The 25,733-nt window shown below is 37.9% G+C and overlaps 1 protein-coding gene across 7 annotated transcripts in view; it reads left to right on the forward strand.

Annotated features, from left to right (window-relative positions):
- The window catches only part of SLC4A4 (solute carrier family 4 member 4), a 350,238-nt gene that overhangs the window by 136,890 nt on the left and 187,615 nt on the right, over nt 1-25,733 (forward strand). For 5 of the 7 annotated variants that reach the window (XM_082838378.1, XM_082838380.1, XM_082838375.1 and 2 more), the window contains 3 exons: nt 3,864-3,999; nt 12,499-12,659; nt 21,519-21,698. In XM_082838378.1, coding sequence (XP_082694504.1) covers nt 3,864-3,999; nt 12,499-12,659; nt 21,519-21,698 — 477 coding nt within the window. The remainder of the gene's footprint in view (nt 1-3,863; nt 4,000-12,498; nt 12,660-21,518; nt 21,699-25,733) is intronic. The other 2 variants (XM_082838376.1, XM_082838377.1) reach the window with 2 other exon arrangements.

Raw genomic sequence — 25,733 nt, forward strand, 5'->3', positions numbered from 1 at the left:
TATCTAAACATAGAATTTTCCCTTCTAAAAGCTAATTCTATCTCAGGGATCTTTGATGTTGAATGTTGATGAAAAGTCACTTAAATTTGTGACTGTCAGTTTCAGAACCACTCTGCTGAATAACTACATTTCTAGTAGTGTGAATACTCTACTTGTTAGGAGTAGTGTCCAGATTCTAAATTCTGCCAGTCATTTCTTACCCTCATATCATTTCTTTCATGCCCTCTCTGATCCTCTAAAATAGTTACACATCCCATTTCTTTTTTTTTTGGTATGTGGGCCTCTCACCGTTGTGGCCTCTCCCGTTGCGGAGCACGGGCTCCGGACGTACAGGCTCAGCGGCCATGGCTCACGGGCCCAGCTGCTCCGCGGCATGTGGGATCCTCCCGGACCGGGGCACGAACCTGTGTCCCCTGCCTCGGTAGGCGGACTCTCAACCACTGCGCCACCAGGGAAGCCCACATCCCATTTCTTGGTTGGAAAGGCATTGCAAATGTTTTTACACAAAAGTCCTGGAACTTTAGATTTTTTTCTCCCAGAGATTTAAGAAATTTCAAAGCTTTTTTTCTAATTACAGAAGTAAAACATATTGTATCTTATATTAATATGTATTCGGTTACCTTCTTTTAATGTTCTGCGAACACAAAACAGTTTGCAGATATTTTTCTTGTTTATTGGTTTATGTACTAATTTATTTATTCACTTAAGTAATTAATTAATTAGTTAATGTTTGTTTTCCCTCCTAGCATTTAAACTTAATAAGAATAGGGACCTTTTTGTCAGGTTCTTTGCTTTATCTTCAAAGCCTGAAGCAGAGCCTATTTAGAACATAGACAGTACTCAATAAATATTGCTGAATGAATGCATGAATGAGTTGTGCACGTTTTAAAATTGATAGGAAAGTGAAAGGAAGAAAATAGAAGTCCTAGAAACAAACTGCATAACATTTAAAAGGTGTGTATACAGGCAGTCCTTGCTTTACACTGTAGCGCAGGACCATAAAAATGACTATGCAAGCTGAAATTATACAAAACAATCCTAATGATCAATGGGAAGAGTTATTATTGTTCTTTGACCTTTAAAAAAATTTGCCAAATCATTAAAATCTCTCTTACTGTTGGCTATAAAGGTATAGGGAAGTGAAAAAAATAGTAAAACTAGTTATTTATTTAGTATTTGCTAATTTAAAACATTAGAAACATTGAGATTAAAGTGGTTGATTTCTTTGTAAAATCTTATCGGAAGTAGTTTGCCTTTTTCCTACAGTACAATTCATGAAATGGAGTGAGCATCTTTTCTATGCCCAGAGCAATTGTCATTCTCCTCTCTAAGTCTGGATCAGCTTCCAACATTTTATCGTTTGTGCTTTCTGTGTTAGGGAATGTCTCTGAGGGTTCCTGTAACATGAAAGATTTTTGCCAGCATCACTCCCTCTGGGACACCGTTAGCATCCTGTTACAACCACTTGCCTTACTATTGATGTTAATGAGTTCGCCTTCACTAAGTTCCTCTGACTGTACATCTAGAGTCTCTCAAATGGGGAATGGCAGCATTATCTACATTCCCATAATCAGCTAGGTCTTCTGTAACTCCATTCGTATTTGACATAGATTTCACTTTCAGTGTTAGTACTTTTTGTTTCTGTGCTGTACTTTCATCTTTGTTGGCTAGCTCCCTCTTTTGATTATTCATGTCATATGAATTTATCATTGGAAGACAAGAAGGCAGCACAGCTACACACTTTGCTGTCTGTGCATGAACTGGATAACAAATGTGTAGTGACCAATCACTGGCAGGCTTCGAAAGGAGCACTATGATTGGTCACGATCATGATGCATATATGTTATGTACATATACGTAAAATACAGTACATAAAATACAGTAATTGTGTTTTATGCAATTACTCACAGTTAATTTACTATCCAGCTGAAATTTGAACTGTGTTGTTGGGGGACTAGTGTTCTTTAACCAAACTGTGGTAGCTGAAATTCACACTCATTAGAACCATGCAAAATGAGGGCTCTCTCATTTCCAGACTCTTTTATGGATATATGTGTAATTTTTTCTTTATCAAAATGGGATTGCTTTATGCATATGATTTTGTAATTTTATTTTTTTCAATTAATATTATATGATATATATGTCAAAAAACAATAATCTCATCTTCATGTTTTATGACCGTGTGGTATTTGATTGAATGGTTGTAATATAGTTTATTTAACCAATCCTCCTTTTTGGACATTTAAGCTTTTTCTGTTTCTCTCAATTATAAACTATGCTGTAGTGGTCACCTCTGTAGTTAAGACTTTGTGATAACAACTGTTATGTGTTTAGAATGAACATCTTGCTAGTGGTAGAATTGCTGACTCACAGGATAGATACACTTTAAAAACATTTCCATACCTTTTCAGAGAGATGTTCGCATTGAGGCTCCTACCAGCGACATAAATTGGAAGGTGCTGGTACATGTGTCCTAAACCCTTGCCAACACTGAGGTGATCATTCTTTAAAGTTTTTGCCATTTTTTGTTGTTGTTGTTGTTTTGCGGTACGCAGGCCTCTCACTGTTGTGGCCTCTCCCTTTGCGGAGCACAGGCTCCGGACGCGCAGGCTCAGCGGCCATGGCTCACGGGCCCAGCCGCTCCGTGGCACGTGGGATCTTCCTGGACCGGGGCGCAAACCCGTGTCCCCTGCATCGGCAGGCGGACTCTCAACCACTGCGCCACCCGGGAAGCCCAGTTTTTGCCATTTTTATAGGTAAAACATATATTTTATTTTAATAGTTAGTATTGATTACTAGGTAGGTTGAATATTTTTTCATGGGTTTATTTGTAGTAAATATATTTTCATCTACAGAATTTTATTCTGTCCTGATTATAGTGGTTTTCAGATGGTAGGAAGTTTTTTGTTTTTTTAGGTTGAGTACATATATTTCTTCAAAGTTCTGCATATGAATAAATCTGTGTACTCGGACTGCAGTTACATGTATATTCTTGGTTACCCAGGGATTATAAGGAGTATCTGTGGGCCTTAGTTTTGTAATATAGCCATCAGTTTCCAAATGCTTTCCATTTTTTTTAAAGAAAGAGAAAATAGCCCACAACCTGGGGGAAATTCTAGTTAATTTTTCATTACATGATTTTTAGGAGATGGGGTCAAAAGGAGCTAGTAGGGCATTCAATTATGTGCTTGAGTGTGTTGGAAATTTTTTTTCCCCTCGTGTGTACAATATTTTACTTGGGCTTGTTTTTCAAGTGCACTGAAGTGTGACTAAACATTTTTGGGTACTGCCCTTATGTAAAGAAGAGGCTCCATCTTGTTAAATATTCCTTCATCAGCTTTGCAGTTAGGCAGTTATGGGCAGTGAGGAACCTGCGAGGGCGTGGGCTGCTTTGGGCATTGGACAGAGGGAGGGTGGCTGGGAGGCGGGGGCCTGGGGGAAACCCAGCATTGGGGTGCTCTGTTGCCCCCTCCCACTGTGGTAGAAAAAGTGATTGGCTCAAGCTGGTTTCTGTCTTATACTTTTGGGTGGGTCATCAGTGGGGAAGGAGGGAAGGTCATGTGGTTGGACCTGAGCTCATCAGAGGGCTAAAGGTTCTTTGCCAGTCGCCACACAGAACTGGAGCGCTGTCCTTCTGGAGAGTGGTGGAGAGCTGAGACACAGTTTAGAACTAAAGGACTAGAGAAGGCCTTGGATTCCTGTTTGTCTTTAGATTGGGGACAAGGAAGGCTCAGCAAGGAAGATGTCCACTGAAAATGTGGAAGGGAAGCCCATCAACTTTGGGGACGGAGGAAGAGCTCGGAGTTACACTTTCCTCAGGGTTGTCCAGCCAATGTTTAACCACAGTATTTTCACTTCTGCAGTCTCTCCTGCCGCAGAACGCATCCGATTCATCTTGGGCGAGGAGGATGACAGTCCAGCACCCCCTCAGCTCTTCACGGAACTGGATGAGCTGCTGGCCGTGGATGGACAGGAGATGGAGTGGAAGGAGACAGCGAGGTGAGCCATAGCTGACTGTGTAGGACTGACGTGGGAAAACAAGGGCAGGGCAGGATTCTTGTCTGTGAGCTCCTTTTTCTAGCCCAGATGATTGATGAGCATGAGGTTGGCTGGGTTAAGGAGTAAAAGGATTCTTTTTCGACTTTGACATTGACATGGATGCAGGACACCCTTTATTTCACTGCTGAAGTCATTGATCTGCATTGTTATAATTTTAACCTTTATAAGGAATCAGAAGTAAATCTCCGTTTATATGCTATTCAATAGTAAAATATTTAAAAGAAAGAAACTCCAGCACCTAAACATGATAGCCTAGTGATATGTGTTCACAGTCTCCACATGCCAAAGTATCTTGTGAAACCATGTCTGACTTATATTACCCATTCCCTGTTAGGAGGGAGGTTGCAAAGACAATGACTGTTACACACAAACTTGCCGTTATTCCAGGTGAAAACCTGTCATCTTTTAAACATCCAGTGAAAGCGAGTAGAAGGTTCACTTGAATTGGAAGTGTTAGAGACCTGAGTTCTATTTCAGACTTTTGTCACCTGCCGGCTGCATAACAGTTTCTCAGAACTTTGATTTCATCATCAACAAATAGTGGATAATAATGTCTATTACATATAATACATATGTATGTGATATAAGATATATATTATGTAAATATAAGGTTCTACTAGATATCGAATTATATCATGGATATTTATATACATACATACAGGTATTTATATGGAAATGCTTTGTAAATTGTTAAGCACTGCACAAATATCTAAAGTTTCATTAATCTCACAATAAGAGCTTTTCTTTCTGTCTTTCTGCATGTATATTTAGTTATATATGCCACACTAAATCTTCTATAACATATAAAAATTGTGTACCATAAAGACGTTGATATAATACAGTTATTGCTCTCTCATTGTCATCATGGTATGGGGATTCAATGCATTTGACTTTCACAAACAAAATAATGTTAACATATGCCTTTTATAGTCATTTAATTCAGATCAGTTAAATTCAACAACTCTGTTCTGAATGCATAGTACACATCAGGCACTGTTTTAGGTACTGGGAATACAGAAGTGGGCAATAACTCATTTCTGCTCCTCCATCTCTGAGGCTGCCACTTGAAGCTCTTCACTCTTTATTCTTTTGGGGCCACTTTCCATGATATAGTAATTGCCTCTTATTCCCCTCTCAGCATCAATAACCTGGATATTAAAAGTCCTTCATAAAGTATACTTTCAGTTCATAAAACATTCTCCGAAAGAAGGCTCTCAAAGTGAAAACTTGTACCAGTATCTCCATTTCATTCTTTCTTTTCCTTCTTTCTAATAGAAAACAGACAGAGTGAGAATTATACTGGTGCAGCATGAGTTAAGTGTTGGGGAGATTTTGGTTTAGTCTTGGCTTTGCTGCTAACTAGCTGTTTAACTTCGGGCAAGTTATATAGTCATGTAGTCTTCCTGAGCTTGTGTTTTCTATACTGTCAAATGAGGGTCATACTGGGTTGCATCCTCTCTAACATCATGCGTATTTTATAGCTCTAAAGTTCCATCCCTGTGCGTATAATTGTGTAGTCAGCTGCGACTAGAAGAGTTCCTTTGATTCTTACTTTCATCTTATAATTCTGTGTGAGTAACTATATAGAGTAGAATTCAGGTGTAGCATTCTGTTTTCTCTTTCAACCAAATGCAGACTACACTTTATTTTATGTGACCCCTGGTCCCAGAAATGTGAAGAGATCACAGCTCATTGTATAGGTAGTTCAACATTGAATGAGATGGACATAGTATTTTCATTTAAGGTTCTTAAAGGTTAAGATGGTCATGAATACTTTACCATCTTTAAAGACTTACTATTTCCTTAGGAACATATGTGTCATTTTGGTGATGTCATTGGTCCCTGAGAGACTGTATGTACAGCTGGAGAGGAAGTACGGTGGGAGGACACCATGTATCGGGGGAAGTTGTCCAGGAAGAAACATACTCACAAATAGTCTACCTTCTATAACTTCTCATATAGGATTTGCCACAATTACTATTAATTAATTAATCATATATGTGATAGTATTGTTTTCATTTTGTCTCCCTCATTACACTAATTTGTCTAGAGGGAGAGACCACCATGTCTGTCTTTCATTACTGTATTCCCAGTGCTTTGCAGCGCTTGGTAGTAATAGGTGCTCAGTAACATTTGCTGAGCGTGATTAGTTGAGAACTCATTGCCTTAGAATCTGCTGTTCTAAATATAATACTTTCTTAGAAATATTACGTGATCAAAGCTGGAGTTCGGTGATAATCCATCTCTTTCTGACTAATGGACAGCTCAATGACAGACCCAAGTTACCCAGTACACCATTGATAAAGCCCAAGAGAGGACCTTTGTTTGATGTTTCCAACTAATTCATCAATATGCTGATGCCATCTGTGTTTAGATCTCTAGCCCAGACTTCTTGCCTTGTTTGATTGAAAACAAATATTTGGTTGGGTAGTAGGCATCTCGAAGTAACATGTCAGAAACTGAGCTTCTCACCTACCCACCGCAGATCTCCTCCTACAGAGTTACCCGCCACAATGAACAACTCCATTTTTTTAGTTGCTCAATCCAGAAAGATTGGAGTCTTCCTTGACTCCTGTCTTTCTCTACACCCCTTACTTGATCCACTGGCACATCCTATTTAGTTTACCCTCAATGTTATTCAGATATTCAGAATCTCACCGTATCTCACATTCAGTGCTGCCACAACCCTGGTCCAAGCCTCCATCCTTTCTCATCTAGATTACTGCAAATGCTTCCTAATTAGTCCATCTCCCTGAACCTGCCCTTGCCTCCCTCATGAACTATACACTATGATCTCTGACCTCATCTCCTCATCTCTTACTTCTCTCACCCGGTTCACTCTGCTCAAGCCTCACTGGCCTGGTCATACTCCTGTGTCAGAGCCTTTGTACTTGCTGTTCAAATGCGGTTTGCACTTGAAATGCTCTCCCTGCTGTACTCCACAGTCATCTCCCTGGCTCATTTCCTCACTTCCTTCAGGTCTTTTTTCAAATATGACCTTCTCAGTGACTGCCCTGTCTAAAATAGAAACTTTCCCCAAACCTTCTTATCCCTCATCCTCCATTCTATTTGTCGTTGGCACTTATCAGCAGTTAGCATATTAACATATCTTGTTATTGTCTCTTTCCAATAAAATTAAAGCTCCATGAGGGGAGGAATTTTTGGTTGTTTTGTTCACCACTATATTCCTAGTGTCTACAACTACCTGGCACACAGTCCACAATCGAGAAATACGTGCTTATAGAATGAAAGAATAGAGAAATAGAACCTTGATTCCTAGTTTACTGTTCTACCTAAATTCTGGTGGAAAGTTTGGAGGTGGTTGTGCCTCCAGAAATGATTCAAATTGACAGTGATTTTTACTTCCTGCAACGTAACTCTGCTTCTGAATGTTTTTTGCAGTAATTTCTGACTGCCATTTATGATGTCCAGTTTCCAGACCTGATAGGGCTTTTTTTCCCCATGAAAAGCTCTCAAACCTACCAGACTAATAAAAGTTTAGTGCTTAGAAGGAGCTCATTTTACATATGAAAATGCAGCATGAATATTCTTTCGGCTAACATAAAATGGAGAATTATTTGCTTTTTGTGAAAACTCCAATTAAATGGACTATTTTATTCCATAGAGAACTAGCCTGCCAGACTTCTCAAGCTCAGTGTAGTTTCTACTGTGAGCCTACACCCCATAGAACACAATAGTACCCTCTTTAGTACTCTCCCTTTTCATGTTCTGTACTTTTTTCAGTTGACTAAAGATTTGATTTTGACCAAGAATATCATACATTGAGTCTCAGCATTACTGCAGTTTTAGTCTTACTTCAGGAAGTTCAGGTTAGCTGTGTGTCTTAAAAAATAAGGAAAATGCTTTCAGTGGTAGGAAAAATATCCCCATTGAAGTCTCACAAAGCACAGTAGTCATGTAAAACTATAAACAAGGGAAATCTTTATTTACATGAAGTTTGAAGTCAATTCCACCACCCTCTTTTTTCACATCTTTTCCCTGCTGTTCCCTTTCCTGAAAGTCAGAACTTTGAATTTTCACGGACTCTCCCAAGGGTAGAATGATCAGACCTGAGAAATGTAGATAATCAGTGGAATGCAGAGAATATTCTTTTTCAAAGGAGTATCCTCAGTGTTAGGTCATTAGAATACTGACATTCAGTGGTGTAGCAGTAGTTATAATGGAATATTTGGTATTAGTGAACGAGCCTGTGCTTCTCATTAACAATTTCTAGATGGCTAGGCGTTAGCTAATGGATTCATGAAGAAGACTGGTAGAAGAATAAGTCATGGTCCAGCTTTGGTGTTGGCCCAAAGCCAGGAAGAAGGGCTATCACTGCCACTCCAAACGCTTGTATTCCTTTGAGTCAGTGATGTCTGTAAACATGGTTATTGGCTTTCAGTTTTCCCTCAGCGAATATTCGGGTGGGTCATGTTGGAATTTATCACTGTTATAAGAATATATGTTAAAGATCACTTCCCCTCTTCCCTGCGATTCAAATTTTACGGCCAAACCTGGGTAAAAAGGAAAGACATCACAAGTTTCAGTAAACCCAACAAGCCAACAAAGGAAAAGGGTACTGATGTTTCAGTGCTAGTGGGACAGCACGAGTGACCCTGCCTCCCTCTGGAGAACATGACTTCGGGGCCTGGCCATCAAACACAGCCACATGTACTTACCCTGGGGCTTTGCATAGGGCCCTCTCTGTTCCCAATCTACCCTGACCCCTCTATCTCTCCTCTACTGGATGGCTCTGGAAAATTCCATTTTAGACCAAGTTTACTTTTTCTGTAAGAAAAAGTGAAGAGTAAGGAATTTAATCATCTATGTAATTATATGTGCTTACTACACTGTTTTGCAATAACTTTCACAGTTGATCTAGATATTTAAGAATTCTCCTTAAAAACATCATTTATCCCAGATGCACACTAGCGTTGGCTTCTTTTATGTGCGATGAGGCACTTACTAGTTAGCAAGAAATTTATTATTGCTTTAAAATAGCTTTACGTAGTTGGATTATATGCCAAGACAAAGGTCATGTCTATTTTCCACTGTAAAACTGGCATGTTTTAAAGTTAGAGGTCTTTTCTTTTCTTAAGTATATTTAATCATATGATTGGAAAGTTGCAAAATTCAGTGTTTCCCAGTGGACTTTCTATTTCTTCAACAAATGAGTGAAATGCTGTTTGGTTGGCAGTCACTCAGAGTGGGTTAAACTGCAGTGTACTTTATCATTATTCTTCAAAGACCTTGGAATAAATAAACTTCACCTAATAAACTCTTCCTTCAAGGTTACAACAGTTTTGTAATTGCCAGCATTTAAAAAGCCAGCTTCTGAAATTAATTTTCTTATAACATGTCAAGTACTGAGACAAAAGGAAAAGTAGGAAACTTATTGCAAATACATGGTTATTCATAGTTATTATGAAGGGTAGATAGTAGCTTTTAGTACATTTTACAGTAAAAATGTCTTTTTTTAAAAAATGTAATTACATGGTTCTAAAGCACCTTTACAAATTCATTGACACTCCAATAGCCTGAACTTTGGTACCTTTGCCTTAGCCTTTTCTTTAATGGGTTCTGATTTGAACTGAGTCGTTTTCAGTTTTTTCCAAATTTGTCCTTGATATGTGAGGAGGATAGACATAGCATGTGTAGTTTCTGGAATGAAACTACCTGCAAACAATCTATTTCAGTGGGCAAATCATTACTTTCTGAGTAAAAGTGTATATTGGAAGTACAGTCAGTTCCTTGAACAATTAGAGCAATGTATTTTAAAGTAATTTAATAGTCATTATCCCAGAGTTACCTTGTGCAATTAGCTATACTATGATATGACATCATCTAAACATACAGTATTTACTGAACTCAAAGTGAAATAGATGCTTAAACTGAACTATGAGACAATACTTGTCTCTTAGGAATGTAGATTCTAAGGAACTGGCTTTTTGAGACTACATTCCCATTCCATTATGGTTAAAGCTTGACCCAATCTTGGCTGGTATAATCCAGGAGGGTGAGTAATACTATTCCCTAAATCCAACCTAGTTGGGATTTATTATTTCTAAAGGTACTTTTAAAACTTGTTCAAAGTCATATTTAAGATAAACTGTGGAGAGGAGATTGGTCACAGAAGAATGCAATGGTTTTGTTCCTTTTTTTCTTAAAGAACATTTTATTAAACTTATATTGTTTGGACAGTTGAAGGTGATAGCAGAAAAGAGCTACTGTCACATACTGTATGTAAGTGAGGCTTAGTTTTCTTTTACAAAATGGATTTGGCCATACAGATTGATGGTGACTGATAGAAGGGCAACTGGTTATCATTTAGGAAAGAGAAGAGGGAAGTGAAGGCTGTATGTATAGAACACTCCCATTTACTGAGTTTCTAGCTGGCCCTTGTCATTCATCTTGGACTTAAATTCTGTGACTAAAGATTCTATCCCTCAGCTAATAAGAATACTCCTAGGAATAAAAACAAGGTCACTATACTCTTTATCAATAACATAATTATATGTAACCCTGACTAGGTTTCATATACTATGGAATCTTCTAGAGTCTCATCTTGAGCAAAAAACTGTAACATCAGATGTAAATATGATTCATATACTAGCTCCCAGTCAACATGGTTAGAGGTTCTGTGAGTAAGCCTGAAAAGATAATATGCCTAAAGTTAGCCAATGTAATATACTCCATAAAATGATTACTCTCAAAATAACCCAATTACCTCTTATTGTTTTGGCAAATCCATGGAATTCTATAAGAATGTAATATAAAGTTGTCATTTTTCTCTCACTTCCTTCTGTTTCTGTGGTTCTAATACCAACCAAGGTGAAGAACTACTAATTCTCACACACACACACACACACACACACACACACACACACACACACACACACACACAAGAATATTAAAGGTCTTTCTCTCAGAATGTTTCAGAACCACTTTTGTAGAATAAACAAGGTCCAGTTCTGAAGTTTTAGAACTTCTTTGGTGTTGGCTTTTTAATGTGAGGAAAACATGTAAAAATCTCTACTCCCTACATTTTTTGGGATACAGGGGAAAGGAGGAGGGTCTTAAAGTGGAGGGTGAAGCTGGGGCTAAGGTTGCCATTGAAGCGTGGAAGTTTCCTGGCCGGGAGAGGGAAGAGGGAGTTTTGGGATATGGCTCATGTACTTATGAATCACATGAGTGTTGGGCTTGATTAAAATTCTGAATTTTCTTTGACATTGTGGCTGATCTGTTGATCTGTTTTCACTCATGGTTCTACTAATGTGTTCTTTTCTTCCTCTGGGGGTGGTGAGCGGTCTATAAATAATACCTTATGTAGAGCTTCCTCTGATCTCTGCCCTTTGTTCTCATCTTTAATGAGTTGGGTGAGTGTTTAGCTTTTTCTAGGAAAACATTTTTCAATCATTAAACCTTTGCATGAAGAATGTAGGAAAACAATTTTTAACCCCCTCTTTATCTTGTTCAGTATCTTTCAGAGGTTTGAAGTGATAGAAAGCAGCATTTTTCTTTGGGTCCTGATGAATAGCAAAATGATAATGCTTTCTTGTTTTCCTTTACCAGTGTAGGAAGAGTCAGTATGTATAATATGTGGGATACAGACTGTCAAATGTGTTTCGCTCTCATTTCCATTAAACTTTTTTCATTCCTATATGTTGCTAAGTTATCAAAACGTCTACAAATCTTAGAAAGAAGAAACTGTAAGAGAGGGTTTGTTGTTCCATTACTAAGGTTAATAAGAGATCTGTTGTTATCAGAGTAGATGCATTGTTCCCTGAGCTTGTGTATTTTTAAACACATGTGGAGCCAAACATGAGGGGTAAAGCTATTAGCATCTCAATGAGAGGGGAACATGTGTCAACTGAGAGAGATGTATTAAAGTAAGATACAGCAACACATGCTGGCACTCTTTAAGCACGAAAGGGGAATTTCATTTGTCTGACCACTTCACGCACCATACTTTCAAATATTTAAGATCAGCATCGATTCATGCTGATATTTTACCTTATATAAACGTGCCTTGTGAAGTCACAACAGAATTCTCACAGTGGTGGTGGTTTTACACACTGTAGGCTCTACCCACATGGAGAATTTGAAATGCATATTTTTCCTACATTATTTGAAAAATTTGGTTCAGTAGTCATTCTTAAGGATTTCATGGTTACATATAGACAGATATAAAACCAAGGAGGCGTTGGCTCCTTTTGGTTTGTTTTCTTTCTCTCTAACGTCGGGGGGAGGAGCGGTCTAGTGAGTCTGTTTGGTGTATTTATAAAGGTAATGCAGTTCATGATAGAATAAGCTTTTAAGACTCCACAAAAGGAGACATTTTGGAAGTGCTGGTGGGGGTGGATCTGGGGGGTTGGTGTTGCTATTTCCAGAGGTGATGAGAACACTTTTAATGGTTCTTCACTAATCTCATGTTTCTAGGTGGATTAAGTTTGAAGAAAAAGTGGAACAGGGTGGGGAGAGATGGAGCAAGCCCCACGTGGCCACCTTGTCCCTTCATAGCTTATTTGAGCTGAGGACATGTATGGAGAAAGGATCCATCATGCTGGACAGGGAGGCTTCTTCTCTCCCGCAGTTGGTGGGTAAGTATGTTGTCTTAAGTTCCTATCATTTTTTTCTGCTCTACCTACCTCTCCATGAGTCTCTTTCAATGCAGATGACTTCTAGTGTAAGCGGAGCTGAATATTCTATAATATTTATTCTCTCTCTTTTTTGTATTATAAAACTAGTAAGGGTTATTGCAGAAAATTTGGAAAATACAAATATTGAGAAAAAAATTAAAAATCATCCATCATACTTCCATCTGGACATAGCCATTGTTAACATTTTGGTGTATTTCCATCCAGTTTTGGTTCTCAGTCCTCTCTCTTATGCTTTTCACTTTTATGTTATATTAAAAATTACCATGTTTATATGTACAGATTTGCATTCCTCCACTTATTAGCATAAGATTAATATTTTAAATAGAACACCCCCCCTTCGTCCTTGGTCATACTGGACTGGAAGTCTGGACACTAGATTTCTAGAACTCCTTGACCTTAGACATTGCGCTGAGCTTCTCTGGGCCTCAGTTTTGTCATCTGTAAAATACAGTTTGAATATTCTGTAAGAAGGAAACTGGTCTAGGTCTAGTCCCTCAGTTGGGCTGATTTTGTAGGTGAAAGTCAAGCTCTTTTCGCTGTAGGTAGAGCAAATTGGGTGGGGCAAGGAGCCAGCAGAACGTTATGGATTAATGACTGAGTCAGGTCATGGTGGTGCCGAGGGTCATTTGTACAACCCCGGACAAGTCACTGAACCTCATGGTGCAGAGCAGCTTTGGCATCTTTGTAATTAGTGTTGTGTAGTGAATGTCAACTCACCATGTTGAACACCTTGAGCACACGTCGCTACATTCCAAATAGAGGTTATTGTTTTCATTTTCTAGCAAGAGACTGGCCTAAGCTGCCTTATTATCCTTCAGGTTGGTGTGCTAAAGATCACGTGTTCCTTAAGGAGAGGTGCAGGGGCTCTGCTTATTATTCCTAGGAAAATTCCATAACTCGGTGACTGCATGACTGCACTTTCTTAAGGGTCTGCAGTGGGCCTACTTTGGGATTGTGAGGAGAGGATGTGGATCGTGGCCCTGATGACCAGTGTAAAATTCCTGTGTAATCTCGAAATTTCTTTGAATATCTGTAGGCAGAGGGCTTGTCTATGGCATCTGTGTCTTTATGGACAACGGGAAGGCTATAGTATTTGTATTGGAAGAGAAGATCCGTTCTCATATCAGGCATATATCTTGCTGACCTATACACATCTGTTTCTTCTTCAGAGAGCTTGTTAGTTAGATTTACAAAGCAGCTCCACGCTTTCCTTGCATCTGAAGTGCTTAAGGTACAAGTGGAGAAGGGAGAAAGACTAATGTGAAGATGCTGGGTGGACAGAATGAAGTAGTTTATGCATTTATTCAGCAGTGGTACATGGCCTTCTACAATGAGCCAGACACTATTCTAGGCCCTGAAATTAGGTTTGCAATTAGGTTTGGGATAAGTTACAAATCCACGTCCGCATAGGTAGTGAGAAGCACTAAAGCAGTTGGAAATACTGCTTTACGTAGAATTTTTTGTATTTGACAAGGCAGGTGAGACTGAAAAAGGACACCTGATATATGAGGAGAGCTGTTGGATTATTGTATGCAGGGAAGATGAAGCTCATCTACGAAGACAGAGAGAAGCAAAGGGAACGAATGGTTTTCCGGGCTGTTTGTTTCACTGACTTTTCTTCATTTGTTAAAGCTGCAAGAGAGATTGTTATCCCAAAAAGTATCATGGTTAGCAAAAATCAGTCCAGTTTCTGAGCGAGATTTGCAATTTTCAGGCTGTAAGAACTAATCTAGAGCAAAGATGTCTGAAGTTAGAAGTCAGAAGTGCCTAAGTGCAAAGCAAAATGGGAATTAAACTTGTGACTGGGCAATGGATCGCAATCTGTGTGTTGTGGTTTAAGGGTCATCGGGAAGTTCCCTGTATTGAAAAAAAAAGTCCTACCGTAGACCATGGTTACTGCCTGAACTTCCACTGTTTGGAGATTCATTTCACTGAACCCAGGGTTTGTTTTCTATTAAAATATACATACTCTTTGGCAGATGTCATATATATTCATTCCATGAGATGCAGAGTGGTATTGTAGAAATAATGGTGGATTTAAAGTGGGGGTGGCGGTTAATTAAAGTCTACCCCTACTAGCACGTGTGACCACAGACAAGGCACATTGCTTAACTTATTCGCAGTCTGTTTCTCATCCGTAAAAAGTGGATGAAGGTAGACCTCTCAGGGCGTCGTTAGAGTTGAATGAGGACCTCAGGTGTAATTGTACTTACTTTGATGACTATCCCAGTATGAATGAGTTTATCCAGATCTTTCTACATGTCACCTAGCAGGGGCTGAGTGTAGACTGAGTCAGGTCAAGAGATGCTCAGGGACTTCATGAGCAGGGGAAAACTTCTGAAAGGTGTAGTAGATGGAGCTAGAAAAAAACCTCACAGCTTCTTTGCTGTGCCTGGAGCTGTCTGGTCAAGATGGATGATGAACGTTAAAGTTGAAGTATATACTTGGGCTTTTCTGTAAAACTGTCTTCGAGGTCTTCAGCACCAGAAAGAGCCATCTTAAGGCATTTCTGGTCTTCAGTAACTAACTGACCCTTTCCATGTAGTAGAAGACAGAGTCCCACATTACACTGGAGCCTCATTAGCCAATGGCCAAAGAGAGAGGTTCTGGTATTTACTACATTTAAGAAAGGTTCATCAAGCATTTTACATTCTCAGTTTAATTTTCCGTTACTTTTTATTATCAGCTGTGGCTTTTTTTCTCTAACCTCCACACGTTTGCTTTAATAATGTCATTAAATTTTAAAATTGGACACCACTAGGTCACTTTGAGGTGTCATCACTCAGTACTATGTTTGCTCTACCATCCCTGAGGCAAGCAGGCAGGGAGCCAGTGCTGTCATTCTGGAGCTGATAACACAGAAACAATTCAGAGGCAAATAACACACATCACAAGCAAAACAAAGAAATTTAAAAAAAAATGGACTAGATTTGGAGGAGTGGGGAGAAGAACATGTTTGAGAGAGTATAAGTGGCTGAAAAGAAATACTTAAAAATCCTCTGAGTCAGATCCTTACAGCAGGTTAAAAAAAATGAAAGAAAAAAAACTGCCCTGATTTCAAGTGGTAAAATGGCATGGTAACTTCAGTTACTGTCATTACTTGATTATTAAAGAATCTTTTTCTAGCAGAGGATGCAGTGGATTTGTTGTTTCCTGAATGGTGGTGTTATTCAGACTTGAGAATTGCATGCAGCTAAGTCTTAAGATGCATTTCCCCTTCACCCGACTTTTATTTCGACAAACAAGAAGAAACAGAAATCATGATGAGTGTGATTATATCCAACAAACAATAGCACGATTTCTTTCCTTTTTCGCAGTCCACTTGCTGCTCCTTCTCAGTGGCCTCCGAGGGGCACCCTCCCTTTGCAGGTGCAAAGCCACTGCCACATGGGGGCCTGTGAGCAGTGGGCCGCTGCTAAGCGGGTGTCACTTCTCACACTTGTGTAAAAATTCAGCCTCATTCTGATTCTCCTCAGGACCTCTCCTAGTTTTCTTCATGAAGATCCCCTTCTGAACCCTAATAGAAAATGTGTGTTATTTAAAGGATAAAACATCATTTCTATAGGTTATTTTAATCACTTTATTATTGCTGTCATCTTACAATTTTACATTTAAAGTATCATTCACATATGAAGCCAAGTACATGAGAATTTCTCTCCCCTCCTTAGTTAAAAAACAATTATAAGCCATTTCAGGTATTTTATTATGATGGGAAATGGATTAGGAAAATGTAGCTCTATTTTTGGAGCGCTCTCTCATTTTTATATTTAAAGGCATTCCTGGGCTGTGCATGTTGGCAGATATATTAGTCATGTTGTTTCTTGCTTTTAACACCTTTTATATTTTCAAAATGGTAATATATTTATTTTTTTATCACAAAACTAAAACATGTTCATTTCTAGTAATGCAGAAAAATATAACACGCAGAAGTCAAAATACCACTAATCTCATCTTTCAGAGCTATCCTCCCAGCAGTTTTTCGGTACATCTCTGTTTACACACATGAAATTTATTTTACAAACTGGGATCATACTATAACCCTCTAATCTGCCCTTTCTAACTTAAAAACATAATATGAATATTTCCATGTTATTAAATATAAGTATAAACATCATTTTAATGGCTGCAAAATAGTTAATAATCTATAGTTGGGCATTTAAGTTGCCTTCAAGTTTTTATCGTAAAGAAAAGAAATGAACATTTTTGTTATACTTTTGTGAAGTTGCTTATATCCTGATTATAGATTTCTATGGTGAAATATTCAAAGGGTTTGAACATTTTAAATGGCTTTGTTTTGTATTGACCAGGTGGCCTTCAAGAAAGGTTGTCCTGTTTGTTACTGTCATCATCAGTATATGGCCTTGTCTATTGCATACAACATTCACGTCACTGGAGACTGGTCTTTTAAATTTTGCCACTTTGATAGATTAACATAAAATTGGTGAAATTTGTTTAAATTGTCTGTTAGTCTTGAAGTTGAATATTTCTTGGGCCTTTTGTGTTTCTTTTAAGAATGGACTTATATACACTACCAAATGTAAAATAGATAGCAAGTGGGAGGCGGCCGCATAGCACAGGGAGATCAGCTCGGTGCTTTGTGACCACCTAGAGGGGTGGGAGGGAGACCCAAGAGGGAGGAGATAATGGGGATATATGTATACATATAGCTGATTCACTTTGTTATACAGCAGAAATGAACACACCATTGTAAAGCAATTATACTCCAATAGAGATGTTTAAAAAAAAAAAGAATGTTACCTTTGACCTTTTTGGGGGGTTGCATGACCATCTTCTCTTCAAGTTTTTTTTTTTTTTTTTTTTTTTGGTCTAGAGTTTCCTTCTTAAAGAAAGAAAAATACCATGTGATACGGAAAAAGATCTAAACAGTGAACCAGAAAACCTGGTTTAATTGGTGGGGAGGGGGTTGCCTTTAATTAGGCTGTATCGGTGAGCATCTCCCCTCTCGCGCTCTTTTCTCATCTGTATAACAAGAGCTTGAACCTGATGCTTCCTGAGATTCCTTTCGGCTCTGCGATCATCTTGAGCTGGCACTTTCTCTCCCAATTGGGTAACGTCTGTGGGATTTTGAACACTGAAGGCTTAATTTTAGTGTCGCTGTGAAATGTTACTGCCTCCACTTTCCTTGAAGGGTTTTGTAGTTTATGCTTAAAGAGATCCCTGTGGGCCATTTTTATGGAAACCTAATGAAGGGCATAAGCCACACAGATGTTGTAACCTGTTCTAATTGGTGATTTCCAGACATTAGTAACAGAGGGCCGGCTGTGCATATATGTGCATTGGTTTGAGATTACAGGGGAGGTCAAGAATAGAGGGAGGCCCTGCCAGGAAGGGTAGATAAAGAAACACTTTAATCCACAACCCTGGAATTAGAGTAGGAGTTTGATAACACTTGCAGGAGTTATGCCAGGGCTATTTATTTTTATGGTTCTTCTGTAAAATGGACTTTCCACTTTCATTAAGATTTAAAGGGAAAATAGATGGGTTGTATTCAGTAGCACTTAATTATTTCACTGTGGAACAGAGGGTTAAGTATAATTACAGAATCCGTTCTGAGAGTTTTACTGAGTAAGGTTTGTGTAGTTAAAAATACTCAGAGCTAAAGGCCACTCTCAAACCAAAACATTCCTATGGGAGAAACTCTTCCTGCTTTGCCCAGGCTCTCTACCAAGTGGTCCAGTGTTATGTGACATTTATAGCATCTGTGTAAGGCATGTGACGGAAAATCCTGGATTCAGCCTCTACTTGGCTCCCAGGTAGTTGATTGTACACTGTGTGAATCGTCAGCTTCTGGCTGTGAGACCAGTTCCATGACTGCTTGTTAAAAAGATGGACTAATGAGAGGTGCAGTCATGCCCAAGCAAAGCCCCTTGAACATCTGTAACTTCACTTTACGAAGAGATGGGAATGTTTGGGAGATGCTGTTATCCTATCAGTATCCGTCAATTTTCTTTCAGACTTTTGCAAAAGAAGAACTTTTGTTCTCTTCTCCACTTTTGTATGTGGAGGAGTTTGCACAAGAGGAAAATATTGACGTGTTTTGATGCAGCCATGTGCCTGAACAGGTAGGCCTGGGAGCTATTGTTCTAGTTCTCTGCCAGGGACAAAGCTCTATCCGCAGAAGTGAGGTGTTATCCTGCCATTGCATCTTTTTTATTATTATTATTTAGTTAGTTAGTTAGTTTTGGCTGCGTTGGGTCTTCATTGCTGCACCTGGGCTTTCTCTAGTTGCAGCACACGGGCTCAGTAGTTGTGGTACACGGGCTTAGTTGCTCCGTGGCATGTGGGATCTTCCCGGACCAGGGCTGGAACCCGTGTCCCCTGCATTGGCAGGCAGATTCTTAACCACTGTGCCACCAGGGAAGTCCCCTGCCATTGCATCTTGCACAGATTCTGTGATATTTTGTCCTGTGCTCCATTCTGGACAGTGGATATGTCAACCTGTGATGTGACGTTAGAGGAGACTCTTATGTCATACTGCAGACATGCTGATTTGTGAGAAAGAGGACTTTTTGTTTTCTGTTAGAGTAAAACATATCCTTCAGCAGACCCACTCATGGAGCAATTTCTGTGAAGCACAGTCATCCTTTCTACTTAGAACCATTCTGAAAAAAAGAGCTCATAGAAATTTTTTGGGAAAGATTTTTCTAAGACTATTTTATTATTTTTTATTGAAGTATAGTTGACATATACAATATTATATTGGTTTCAGGTGTACAACATAGTGAATTGGCATTATTATACATTATGAATTGATCACCACAATGTCTAGTAATTATGTCACCATACAAAGTTATTACAATATTATTGATGATATTCCCTATGCTGTGCATTACATCCCATGACTTATTTATTTTATAACCTGAAGTTTATACCCCTAATCCCCTTCATCCATTTCACCCACCCACCTCCCCTCCTCCCCTCTGGCAACCACTAGTTTGTTCTCTGTATCTTTGGGCCTGTTTCAGTTTTGTTTGTTTCTTCGTTTTGTTTTGTAGATTCCACACATAAGTGAAATCATTTGGTATTTGTCTTTCTCTCTCTGACTTATTTCACTTAGTGTAATACCCCCTAGATCCATCCATGTTGTTACAAAAGGCAAGATTTTATTCTTTTTTATGGCTGAGTAATACTCAATTACACGCACACACACATGCACACACACACACACACACACACACACACATATGTATATATCACATCTTCTTTATCCATTCATCTATCAGTGGGAACTTAGGTTGCTTCCATATCTTGGCTATTGTAAATAATGCTGCAGTGAATATAGGGGTGCATATTATCTTTTTGAATTAGTGTTTTTGTTTTCTTTGGCTAAACACCTAGAAATGGAATTGCTGGATTGTGTGGTGGTTCTACTTTTAATCTTTTGAGGCAACTCCGGTACTGTTTTCCACAGTGGCTGTACCAATTGACATTCCCCACAGTGTAGGAGGGTTCCCTTTTCTCCACATCCTCACCAACGCTTGATATTTGTTGTCTTTTTGATAACAGCCATTCTGGCAGGTGTGAAGTGATATCTCATTGTGGTTTTGATTTGCATTTCCCCGATGATTAGTAATGTTGAACATCTTTTCGTGTGTCTGTTGGCCATCAGTATGTCTTCTTTGGAAAAATGTCTATTCAGATCCTCTGCCCACTTAAAAATTGGATTTTTTTTTGATATTGAGATGTGTGAGTTCTTTATGTATTTTAGATGTTAACCCCTTATTGGATGTATTATTTTCAAATATCTTTTCCCATTCAATAGGTTGTCTTTTTGTTTTGTTGATAGTTTCCTTTGCTGTGCAAAACCTTTTTAGTTTGATGTAGTTCCATTTGTTTATTTTTGCTTTTGTTGCCTTTGCCTGAGGAGACAGGGCTAAAAAAATATTGCTAAGACATGTCAAAAGAGTGTACTGCCTATGTTTTTGCCATGAGTTTTATGGTTTCAGGTCTTTCCTTTACATCTTTAACCTGTTTTGAGTTTATTTTTGTAAATAGTGTAAGAAAGTGACTTAGAGCTAATAGAAATTTTAGTGATTTTTTTTTTTTAGTAAGACTAATATATTAAAATTTCTAGAAAATTCTGATCAGGTTATACTTTAAAATGACTAATATATTGGAAAGGCTTTAGTTGGATCTAAACAAGAAGAATAAACCTCGCTTCTTAGAAAAGACTGAGGCATAATTTTATACTTTAATCTTTCTTTCATTGGATTAATTGGTATTCAAATAACCTGATATGGTATTATTTTTCTTTACTTTGTCCTATTATAAAGAAAATATAACATTACAGAAGAATTTGGGAAAACAGATTTAAAAATCAATAATGTCGTGATGTTAAATTTTGCATATTCTCTTCACGATTTTTTCATATCATTTATATTTCTGGCACAGTTGCTATGATAAGAGTACATGAAATTTTCTAATCTTACTTTTAAACAAAACAATTGCAAAATATAAATTACTTATTGTGTTACTAAGAGAAGAATGTGATTAATGTGAATTCACTACTAACTGGGATTGAAAAAAAATTACAAGACAGTTCTTCCTCTCTAAACATGTAATTAATACCAGAATATTTATAACTCTCTCTTTAATGCCAATAGCACTGTACTCTGTATCTTTACCTTCACAGACAGTGGAAAGTTAGAAATTTGGAAGATAAATATATTGATATTAAATTTGAGGATGACATCCATAAAATTACAGTAAAACATGAACTTTGTGGTCTTGTGACTGAGTTTCGTTTTTTGCTTTTGTTTTGCTTTGTTTTTGTATCAGAGATGATTGTTGACCATCAGATTGAGACAGGCCTATTGAAACCTGACCTTAAGGATAAGGTGACCTATACTTTGCTCCGGAAGCACCGGCATCAAACCAAGAAATCCAACCTTCGATCCCTGGCTGACATTGGGAAGACAGTCTCCAGTGCAAGTAGGATGTTTACCAACCCTGATAATGGTAATGCAGGGGCCGCCTGGCTGCTGCTCTCTCTTACCTGCCTCACTCACCTTTATTCCACCTCTTGTCACCTTTATTATTTTTTTTTAAATCCCTCTTCTTATTTCTTCTTTTCTCAAGTTCATATGCCACAGCCATTTCATAATGACACTTTTTATCCAATTGGACAGGTTTGCAGTCCTGTTGGAAAGATGTCAGCAGTTACTGTAGGCTGCAGATGCCTTGCTTGTTCCACACACATCTATTCTGATTGACTGAGAGGGTTTGGTAATAACGCTATGATAACCCTATGATAAAACAACTGAATGTTTCCAATGAATCAGCAAACTTGTAGATTATTGAGTACATCAAGGAAAGTGCTTTTGACATGGTGGCTTGTCAGAATTAGGAGGATAGACTAAGATATGATACTCTGACATCGCGTATCATGAAGTGTTTGCTTGGTACACGAGTCGGTGTCCAGCCTGTAAATGATCATTCATAAAAGTAAGGTTCAGTATTACTTTTACTGCTTAAAAGACCAATCTACTCTTTTGTTATATGATACTGATAGTTAGATGTGAGAATAATTATTCAAGGTAGGATATTAATCCCATTATATAGCAATAGGAAAGGCACTGTGTTTTATTTATACTCTCTTGCATTTACCAGAGTTTCTTGCAAAGTGTCTATCCTCTGTATCATTGTCTTTGTTTCGAATAAATTTCATGATTTGGTGCAGTCTAAGGGAGAAGTTAATTTCCATGAGGTATGGAAAATGAAGTTGTGGGGAAAGAGTTGCTAAGCGTTGGGCTGGTAAAACTAGGTCTCTCCCATTCCACCCCCAGTCATTTTAGTATTAAGAGAAATGAGTAGATAAGGGAGCTTCTAATTCATTGTTCTCAGCTGCACTTTCAGAATAACATAAAACATGTTGTCACGGAAAAGGTGGATTAAGTGAAGTGTATAAACTGAACTCTAACTCAGCCACTCCATTTCTGGAAATCGGGTTTTCTGACTTAATATTAAAATTAATGGTTGGCTGGGAGAGAGCTTACTGTTAGCAAACTTTGCTATATTTTGGAACCATTCTATGTAGTTTTTTAAATGAGTGTCTAGTCCTTAAGCAGAACCAAATGAAAAGTTCAATTTTATTGAGCGACTTTTATATTGATTTAATTGCTGCTGTAAGTGTTTTTTTGAAGCACAACAGGTTATAAATAAATAATTAACATTAAAATGTTCTTTATAAAAAACATTCACAAAAGGAAGAATCTAATCTGGAACATTCCTGTGACAATTTGATGGTTCAACCATTACCTGGAATATTGAGGCTGACTGGAAATGTTTTGATTTTTGTATATCTCTTGTTTTATTTATTTTTTAAATAGCATTTTGAAGAGTTTAATGGCTGGAAATGTTATGTGATAAACAGTTTGTTAAAACTGATGTCACAAATAATAATTTTAAAAACAACTCACATTTAAAAAATTATGGCATTTAAAGTACAAGTCTGTTTTTTAATATCTTTATTATCCTCTTTCTCACATAAAATGAAATTTTATGATTTGGAGACTTACTTTTTTTATCATGAAGTTGGTGGTAGTATAAAGAAGCAAGAAAGTGCATTGTTTTCAAATGTTGCTGTATTTGCAACGAGAAGAGGAATGAATATTGTAGAGCAAGGGTGCCTTCTACCAGTGTGGTGTGAGGGTGAGCTTCATTTTCACGGAAGTATAGGCAGAGGAGAAATTAGGAACAGATGGGTCTTGGAAGCCAGAATCTTGTGCTTTAGGGGAAAGCATTTGGACATGGAGTACAACTAATGAGTTGATATTGCTCGGTCATTCAATCTTTTATCCTATCAGTAGATCTTTGTACTTCAGAGGAAAGTTGAAATTGCATTTGTCACTCACCTTCTCACATGTGAAATGCCATAGATGCTGGGCAGAAAGCAAGTAGGAAGGGCAGGCAGTTCTTTTTCTTTCTGACTCTTCAGCTGTTCAGCTTACACCCTACAGCATGGAATATGATTAGGCCTTTTAAAAGATGTTATTGGCATTTGTGTTACCTAACTCCTTTTAAATATCCAGAGGCAAGATTTGGCTCTAAGAGATTCTATAGTAATGAGTTTCATGTGCCTCCAAGGTACATTATTATAAAGTATCAGATGGGAAATTTTTGGTTATCTAGAGGCACTTTTTCTTAACTTGAAAGTTTATACAGTTAGAAATGTTCTTAAAGTAAAATTCTAAAATAAAAAATTATAGAACTTTTGCTACTACTTTAATAAATCAGAATAATGTATCGATTGTAGTTGAAGCTAGATTCTAATACCCCCATGTAAACTCCTAGATAAACTGAAGTCACCTTGGTTTTCTATCACAGCCTTAGAAAATAGACTCAGGATGATGCCAGCCTTAGTTATGATAGCAACAATGCAATTAATAGCTGAAATCTATGGACATACTGTAGAATTGGAAATTTTTTCATTCCCCAGTAGTGTGCTACCTCTTACGTACTCACAAGAGCCAATTGCTATTGGGAATTTTGAGGGCTGGTTGTAAAACACAGCTACTATTAAAAATTAAATTACATAAACATATACAGTTAGATCATATTATTAAAAACAATGGTAATAAATACTCAAAATTCATTATCTCCTACTTATTTTACTGCATTTTACTATAGGCTACGCTCTTCAGGTTACATCTATTGTGTCTGTGTAGTCAAAATGCTACAAAATAGGGTTCTGCTACAAAATAGTGGGAAGTAGAAAACTTCTTCCCAACTCTGTATTCAGGGACTTCATATTGGAAGCTTGGACTCAGTTACGATGGTAGTATTACACCATAGAAATCAGCAAACTCTACAAATCAGGGCTTGATATATTGTTTTGTCAATTGTTTCTAGACTTAAAAAAGGGATAGCGAAAATGCTAATAATGCAGATTAAACTTAAAAGTAGGTAGTGTCTATAGCCATTATCTTAGCTTGGGCTCCTATAGCATGTTACCATAGACTGGTATAAATGCTTAAACACAAGCATTTATTTCTCATAGTTCTAGAGGCTGGGAAGTCCAAGATCAAGATAAAGCATATGTGGTTCTTGGTGAGGGTCCTCTTCTTGGTTTGTAGATGGTCACCTTCTCATTCCATCTCCACGTGGTAGAGAGAGCTCGATCATCTTTCTCCTGTTTCTTCTTATAAGGGTGCTAATTCCATTCATGAAGACTCTGCACCCAAAGCCCCACCTCCTAATACCATTACATTGGGAGTTAGGATTTCAATATATGAATTTTAGGAGAATAAAAACAGTCAGTCCATAACAGCTGTTAAAATGTGAATAACACAAAGAATTGAGGAAATATTCTTTCAGTATTCAAAAGATATTATCCAATTTAACGAAGGAGTCACCCACATCATTGATGATTGAGTGAAGTCAGTACACTCATACTTACATATATCTTCATTGTTTCACTTTTGTCTTACTCATTAACATATATGATAATGGATGTTCAACATGGATGTTGGACCTATGCTTGTTTGCCAGCTGAAACCATAAGTTGGCTACTGATAGAAGAGTTTGGTAAAAATCAACAAAAGCTTTCTATGAGAATCAACTGGCTGTAGGCAATTTACAGTGGAGCATTGTGTATTTATTATTTGTACGTGTGCTGCACATCTTTTATAGCAGTAAAATTTACTACACATACACACACACACACACACACACACACACACACACACACACACACACACATTTTTCCACCAGAGAGCTGGTTTTCAAACATTTACCAGCCCATGCACTACAGCCCACCACTGTCTAGCCATGGCCAAAGGTTAACTCTAATTTTTTGGGTCTTGATGTGGCTTTGGATTCCAGATGATTTAATGATTTTGAAAAGAAATGAAAAACATTTTTATTTTTAATAAATCAGGGAAGAATCAGGCTAGCTTCCAAGGTGTTAATTATTGTGAAATTGCCACTTATCCAAGACATCTGTGAATTCTGGTGGGCATGTTTGCCAGGTACTAAATTTTAGGCAAGTGCTAT

This window comes from Leucopleurus acutus, assembly GCF_964270905.1.
Source record: "Leucopleurus acutus genome assembly, chromosome: 4".
In the NCBI taxonomy this organism is placed as follows: domain Eukaryota; kingdom Metazoa; phylum Chordata; class Mammalia; order Artiodactyla; family Delphinidae; genus Leucopleurus; species Leucopleurus acutus.